Source organism: Petromyzon marinus, chromosome 46 (genome assembly GCF_048934315.1).
Source record: "Petromyzon marinus isolate PM22_M1 ecotype Great Lakes invasive population chromosome 46, UKy_Petmar_22M1.pri1.0, whole genome shotgun sequence".
In the NCBI taxonomy this organism is placed as follows: domain Eukaryota; kingdom Metazoa; phylum Chordata; class Hyperoartia; order Petromyzontiformes; family Petromyzontidae; genus Petromyzon; species Petromyzon marinus.
The window spans coordinates 14,725,498-14,733,798 of NC_133712.1; the positions used below are offsets into that span (position 1 = coordinate 14,725,498).

At 46.8% G+C, this 8,301-nt stretch overlaps 1 protein-coding gene across 1 annotated transcript in view; it reads left to right on the plus strand.

The window, feature by feature from the left end:
- The first annotated feature begins 2,258 nt into the window (after nucleotides 1-2,258).
- Nucleotides 2,259-8,301, plus strand: part of LOC142930934 (uncharacterized) — an 11,412-nt gene continuing 5,369 nt past the window's right edge. The window contains exon 1 of the mRNA XM_076074124.1: nucleotides 2,259-2,264. Coding sequence (XP_075930239.1) covers nucleotides 2,259-2,264 — 6 coding nt within the window. The remainder of the gene's footprint in view (nucleotides 2,265-8,301) is intronic.

Genomic DNA, 8,301 nt, shown 5'->3' on the forward strand with positions numbered 1-8,301 from the left:
AACAAGAGTCACAACTCACAACAACTAGAGCCACAACTCACAACAACAAGAGCCACAACTCACAACAACAAGAGCCACAACTCACAACAACTAGAGCCACAACTCACAACAACAAGAGCCACAACTCACAACAACAAGAGCCACAACTCACAACAACTAGAGCCACAACTCACAACAACAAGAGCCACATCTCAGTATTTCAAGAGCCACAACTCAGTATTTCAAGAGCCACAACTCAGTATTTCAAGAGCCACAACTCAGTATTTCAAGAGCCACAACTCAGTATTTCAAGAGCCACAACCCAGTGTTTCAAGAGCCACAACTCAGTATTTCAAGAGCCACAACTCAGTATTTCAAGAGCCACAACTCAGTATTTCAAGAGCCACAACTCAGTATTTCAAGAGCCACAACTCAGTATTTCAAGAGCCACAACTCAGTATTTCAAGAGCCACAACTCAGTATTTCAAGAGCCACAACTCAGTATTTCAAGAGCCACAACTCAGTATTTCAAGAGCCACAACTCAGTATTTCAAGAGCCACAACTCAGTATTTCAAGAGCCACAACTCAGTATTTCAAGAGCCACAACTCAGTATTTCAAGAGCCACAACTCAGTATTTCAAGAGCCACAACTCAGTATTTCAAGAGCCACAACTCAGTATTTCAAGAGCCACAACTCAGTGTTTCAAGAGCCACAACTCAGTGTTTCAAGAGCCGCAACTCAGTGTTTCAAGAGCCACAACTCAGTATTTCAAGAGCCACAACTCAGTATTTCAAGAGCCGCAATGCGCTGCAGCGAATAACGTCCCGAAGCTGTTGTTAAAGAGCTACCCAGCATGCGCCTCCGTAAGCCCCAGTTTGCCGACGTCCTTGACTTAGACGGATAGTAGATACAACGGACAATTCTCCCCCTATATCGTGGGACCTTTTTGCCAGTATAAAAGTATGAAAAATAAGAATAGGTTTTTGTTTTAACCCTTTCTGGCAATAAAATAGGTGTTACTGTTCGCCTTTTGGCATTGACACTGCTGGTGAGACTAGGCCCTACAGAAGGCTGCTTTCTCTGGTGTAGGCCAATCCGTTTCAAATACAATGTCATCTATTTATATCCTATGGGTCTTTCGGTAAAGTCACGTAGATAGCTTCTTTGTAAAGTCACGTAGATAGCTTCTTTGTAAAGTCACGTAGATAGGTTCTTTGTAAAGTCACGTAGATAGCTTCTTTGTAAAGTCACATAGATAGGTTCTTTGTAAAGTCACGTAGATAGGTTCTTTGTAAAGTCACATAGATAGGTTATTTGTAAAGTCACGTAGATAGGTTCTTTGTAAAGTCACGTAGTTAGGTTCTTTGTAAAGTCACGTAGATAGGTTCTTTGTAAAGTCACGTAGATAGGTTCTTTGTAAAGTCACGTAGATAGGTTCTTTGTAAAGTCACGTAGATAGGTTCTTTGTAAAGTCACGTAGATAGCTTCTTTGTAAAGTCACATAGATAGGTTCTTTGTAAAGTCACGTAGATAGTTTCTTTGTAAAGTCACGTAGTTAGGTTCTTTGTAAAGTCACGTAGATAGGTTCTTTGTAAAGTCACGTAGATAGGTTATTTGTAAAGTCACGTAGATAGGTTCTTTGTAAAGTCACGTAGTTAGGTTCTTTGTAAAGTCACGTAGTTAGGTTCTTTGTAAAGTCACATAGATAGGTTATTTGTAAAGTCACGTAGATAGGTTCCTTGTAAAGTCACGTAGATAGATTCTTTGTAAAGTCACGTAGATAGGTTATTTGAATCTAGATAGGTTCTTGAACTAGATAGGTTCTTGAGCCTTAGGTTCTTGAACCTATCTACGTGACTTTACCGAAAGACCCATAGAATTGGAATTCCTACAGTCACGAAAGCTTTAAGTCAAGATTTAATGCCATATATTATCAGAGCATGTTTGTTTGTATGTTCACCACAAGTACCGTGTGTGGTTAATGTGGACTTCATTCCTTGAAAAAGGTTTCTATTTGGTTTTTGAACATATTAACACCTTCTGCTTTATTGCCAAAAAGGGTAAAACCAATTCTTATTTTTCACAATTCTCCCCTTCCCATATGCGTCCCTCTACATACAAAATAATAAAAAAAATATTCTTTGCACATCCTATAAGTCGCACGGCCTTCTGGGAGTGCATAATTTCGGCAGCGTTGGTAACAGCACGAGCAACTCTCTGGACCGGTTTCGACATTCAAGTGTCTCATCAGCAGTCAGGGCTCGCTTAATTAAACCGATGCCGGTGAGCTGCCAGATAATTTGGGACATGGACCCCACTCTGATAGATTTGCAAAACGATACCATACACAACACAAATTAATAATTGGGAGAACAAAACAGACCATTGAAAATTTTGACTTTACAATTGCAACTTTAAAATTTCAATGCTGCGTCGGGTGGTGGCGGGTTCAACGACACATTTATATTTCCGCGATTTAACCCAAAGGAAAAAACTTTATTATGAATTACATTGTGGATTTATAATGCCTCAACTACGACCAGGGGGCAAGGAGTCTTTAGATCTACACGAGTCGATAGGGCTCTGTGTAAGTCGATGGGTCTCTGTGTAAGTCTATGGGTCTCTGTGTAAGTCTATTGGTCTCTGTGTAAGTCAGTGGGTTCTCTGTGTGAGTATATGGGTCTCTATGCGAAATAATGGGCCACTGTGTAAGTCTATTGGTCTCTGTGTAAGTCTATGGTTTCTCTGTGTGAGTATATGGGTCTCTATGTGGGTGTATGGGTCTCTGTGTAAGTCTATTGGTCTCTGTGTAAGTCTGTGGTTTCTCTGTGTGAGTATATGGGTCTCTATGTGGGTGTATGGGTCTCTGTGTAAGTCTATTGGTCTCTGTGTAAGTCAGTGGGTTCTCTGTGTGAGTATATGGGTCTCTATGCGAAACAATGGGTCACCGTGTAAGTCTATTGGTTTCTGTGTAAGTCTGTGGTTTCTCTGTGTGAGTATATGGGTCACCGTGTAAGTCTGGAGATCTCTGTGCAAGTCAAGAGGTGTCCGTACTCATAGAGGTATCTATGTTTCTGTGAAGGCCGAAAACGACAGACCACTTACGGTATGCGTGCAAACGGATAGTCAGGAATTGTGTCAAGCCTCTGATTTGTGCAGAGAGAATTGGCTAGGGCCAGAGAACTGAAATGATTTGTAAGAAAAAAATATAACGCAAAAGGTGGGAAAACGAGGGTCGACCGTCGGGGTTCATAGTTGACAACCGTTAGAGAAGGACACGGATTGGCTGAGGGAAATGGAGATGAGCGAACCTTCGAGAAAGGGGTGGGGGGGGGTCTATAAAAGGGGACAGCGCAAGGGATGCCTGGAGAGAAGACGAAGTTAGAGCAATCAAGAGCCGAAGCCTGGGCCTAGGCTCAGCGTTGGTGTCCACAAGAAAGGCTTTCAGTGACGCAAGGATGTGTGTCGGCATCATGACACTTCCATACTTATAGAGGCATTTGTATTTGTAGAAGTATCTCAACGTTCATCCTATACTCTACACTATACACTACACTATACTCTACACTACACACTACACTATACACTACTATACACTACACTATACACTACACTATACTCTACACTATACTCTACACTATACACTACTATACACTACACTATACACTACACTATACACTACTATACAGTACACTACACTATACACTACTATACAGTACACTATACACTACACTACACACTACATTATACACTACTATACAATACACTACACTATACACTACTATACAGTACACTATACACTACAATATACACTACTATACAGTACACTATACACTACACTATACACTACACTATACACTACTATACAGTGCACTACACTATACACTACACTATACACTACACTATACACTACACTATACACTACTATACAGTACACTACACTATACACTACTATACAGTACACTATACACTACACTATACACTACTATATAGTACACTACACTATACACTACTATACAGTACACTACACCATACACTACACTATACACTACACTGTACACTACACTATATACTACAATACACACTATACTATATACTACACTATACTCTACACCATACACTACACCATACACTACACTATACACTACACTATACACTACAATATACACTACTATACAGTACACTACACTATACACTACTATACAGTACACTACACTATACACTACACTATACACTACACTATACACTACACCATACACTACACCATACTCTACACCACTACATACCTGTCAACCCATTATCAATGCCGACCTTTTTACAGACCAATTCGGACCGTACTGGTCACCCCGTGCCCCTTACAAATCTCAACGTTCATCCTACCAAGTCCCAGCACAAGGGAGAGACACTAAAAAAATAAACATTGTTTTTGAGCCCGTGTTGAAACGGCTGTACGCCGTATGGACCTGAAAACTCAATTTCCCTGCACAAGAACACGAGGTGAAACCGCGCGGGTTGACAGCTGTCTATACTTAGGAGAAACTTCGAAGAAGCATCTTGACAAGTAGTGCATTTAGGGAACTCCAAGGCTTCTCCAGCACGCCCAGGCCACACCGAGGACTCGTGGCGTGGCTCAGAAATCCTGGACTCCAATCCGTGTATCAGCCACTACCTGTGATTAAACCGGGTTATCAAGTGCAGAGGGTTGATAGTCTCAGCCCGGCCACCAATGACTTACATAGAGACCCATCGCGAGTCGCAAAGGGGAACGAAAGGCTCACATCAGCTGGGTTGTGATTAAGCCGGGTTCTCGCGTGCCATATTTACTTACAAAATAAAATAGACAAATAACTAAGTGTTCTTTGAGTGGACATCACCCCCCACATAGCCACAGAGCCACTCTGCAGCCTCCTCCTCCTCCATCCAGCACGTGCAGGGCAACAGGTCCGCCCGGACTGAATGGTGATGATGGTGTCAGTGGTGACAATGATGATGCTAGTGGTGATGGTGATGATGATGGTGGTCATGATGGCGGTGGTGGTGGTCATTTTATGTATTTAGCGAATGCAATGTCACGCCACTTCCCACAGTCAAAACACCAAATACATTTACAAAACATATATGGATGAATAATTAAATGTTCTTTAGAATGGACGTCAGCTCCCCCCCCCCCCACATCGCCACAGAGACACTCCGTAGCCTCCTCCTCCTCCATCCAGCACGTGCAGGGCAACGATACCTCGCGTCACGCTCTGACGCACTGCACAGTCGAAGACGATGTGCAGTGAAGTGATGGTCCCAGCACTGTCAGATAAAGAGACAGCAGCACGAGACTGCCAGTAGCGGGTGACCATTGCTGCTCCTCGCTGCTGCTGCTGCTGCTGTGATTCCCAAATTTGGCTAAAATGCAGACCACTGCGCGAGCGGATGATAGCGGGGTATTATTTCATGGTGAAGAGATGTTGCTGCTGCACCGTGTTAATTTCAATTGCAGGTCATTTTCAGCCCTGGCATGTTCGGCCACTGCCTAGTGACATTCTGCGCGTGTTCGAGCAAATTCCGTGGTCGCTGAGCTGCTATTGAAGTCACAAAATTAAAGAGGGGAAACAAAAACAACTACGAACGTTGGTCGCGTGAAGGCATTCTCAGATCTGCAGGTTCCGAGTGGTCATGTGCTTTGTGCGGTCAGTGGTGACCGGGCTGAGACCATCAACTCTCGGGCACTCGAGAACTCCGCTTTAGTCGCAGGCAGCAGCCGGAACCGGGATTGGAACCCAGGATTTCGGCTGTGTTGCCTGCTCAGCGTCTCTGACCTTTGAACCACCAGGCCTGCTCCGTCACTGTCTTTAAACTAAACTATCTAAACTATCTACCAGGCAAGGGTCCACCGAGCTAGAAAGCTATTTTTTTTTTTATCAGAAGCGACCTCGTTATCACAAATGATAGCTCAACAAAGTGGCTTATCACGTGGAAATGTCTCGCAGCCGAATACTGTGGACGCGTGATGTTGATTCTAAATGTGGAGAGCAAAAACCGGAGGACCCGGAGTAAAATCCACGCGACCACAAGGAGAGAGAGAGGGACACGCAAACTCCAAATATACAGCAGCAGGCGTCGGGGGTCGAGATCGAACCCACGACCTCCTGCACACCAGGCGAGGGAGTTAACATCTTTACGAACACGGAGAGCCTGGGATAACGGCAACATTACCGAGCACAACACGAAATTAAAACAAAATCCGCCACCTTCGCTTAATCTGCAGAGTCGCGAGCTGCCATTCAAATCCAATACATAGCCCATGCCTCATTACATTAACATCTAAAAGGTGGGGGGGTCCCTGTGGGGAGGGGGGATAAGTGGGGGGCTTTAACACATCCCGCTTATGAGCTGATGCTAATGACGCAGTTGTGGTGCTGGTGGTGGTGGTCGTGGTGCTCGTGGTGGTGGTGGTGCTGGTGGTGGTGCTGGTGGTGGTGGTGCTGGTGGTGGTGCTGATGGTGGTGCTGGTGGTGCTGGTGGTGCTGGTGGTGGTGCTGATGGTGGTGGTGCTGGTGGTGGTGCTGATGGTGGTGCTGGTGGTGCTGGTGGTGGTGCTGATGGTGGTGCTGATGGTGGTGGTGCTGGTGGTGGTGGTGCTGATGGTGGTGGTGCTGGTGGTGCTGATGGTGGTGCTGGTGGTGGTGCTGATGGTGGTGCTGGTAGTGGTGCTGATGGTGGTGGTGCTGGAGGTGCTGTTAGTGGTGGTGCTGGTGGTGGTGCTGGTGGTGGTGGTGGTGCTGGTGGTGGTGCTCGTGGTGGTGGTGCTGATGGTGGTGCTGGTCGTGGTGATCGTGGTGCTGGCGGTGCTGGTGATGGTGCTGGTGGTGGTGCTGGTGGTGGTCGTGGTGCTGGTGGTGGTGCCACCACCATCATACCCCCATTGCACACACAAAGCGCTTGCCACAAATGAACCACGCTACCAACTCCGCTCGTCATCCTCGCAGCAGCAGCGGCGGCTTTTGGCTGCTGGCCATCGAACACAGACGGCGGTCACCGCATCGCGTGGCGCTTTCAGATGCGCTTCTGCGGCCGTCTGGAACGCTCTTGCTTCCGATATTAGCAAGCCGCTGGAGCTATAAAACTTTTAAATCATCCAGATTGAAAGCGCATTGCTTTAGAACTGCTTTTGGTGCTTAGTTTGTTGTCCTTCCCCGCCACCATCACACCCAGCCACATTCACCACTACCACCATCACACCCAGCTACATTCACCACCACCACCATCACACCCAGCCACATTCACCACCACCACCACCACACCCAGCCACATTCACCACCACCATCACACCCAGCCACCATCACCACCACCATCACACCCAGCCACATTCACCACCACCACCACCATCACACCCAGCCACCATCACCACCACCACCATCACACCCAGCCACCACCACCATCACACCCAGCCACATTCACCACCACCACCACCACCATCACACCCAGCCACCACCATCACACCCAGCCATATTCACCACCACCATCACACCCAGCCACATTCACCACCACCACCACCATCACACCCAGCCACCACCACCACCATCACACCCAGCCACATTCACCACCACCATCACACCCAGCCACCATCACTACCACCACACCCAGCCAGCACTCACAAAGACAAAGATCCACACGTGTCACAGGCACGGGGGCTATTGCACAGGTACCAACAGTGGCCACCTACCCACTCTTCAAGCCACACCCTGAAGAGTGGGAACTTGGGAGATCGCCAAAAGTTCCTCATGGAACCTTGACTACTGCTGATGAGACACCGAATGTCGAAACCGGTCCAGAGTTGTTGATTTTTGTTTGTGTTGAACCAACGCTGCTTATATTACGCCCCCACGCCCCCATAAGGCAGTGTGGTTGATGAGATGTGTAAACACAATACTTTTAAATTTTATCATATGGAGGGACAGATATGGAAGGGAGGCGAATTATTTTGTGTCCACAAGGGATCGCCTAAGCAGAACACACAAAGAGGCAAAGATCCCCCGTATAGCCTTAACAGACTGTTGGGGCAAGTGCTGTTGGCGAAAACGGCACACGAGGCGGTGGGTGGCCAACACCACGCCCGGCCGCCTTTGTCTCCCTCGTGGCGATGTTTACTACACACCGCACCAGGTACTCATTTGAGGCTGGGTCGACCTAGGGGAGGCCCAGGGCCGTTTCAGATAATCGTCACTGGTGTTGGTTGTGAGCGGGAATTGAACCCGGGCCTCCAGGTTCGTAGCGCAGCGCGCCAACCGCTACACACAGACACGCACACACAGACACACACAGACAC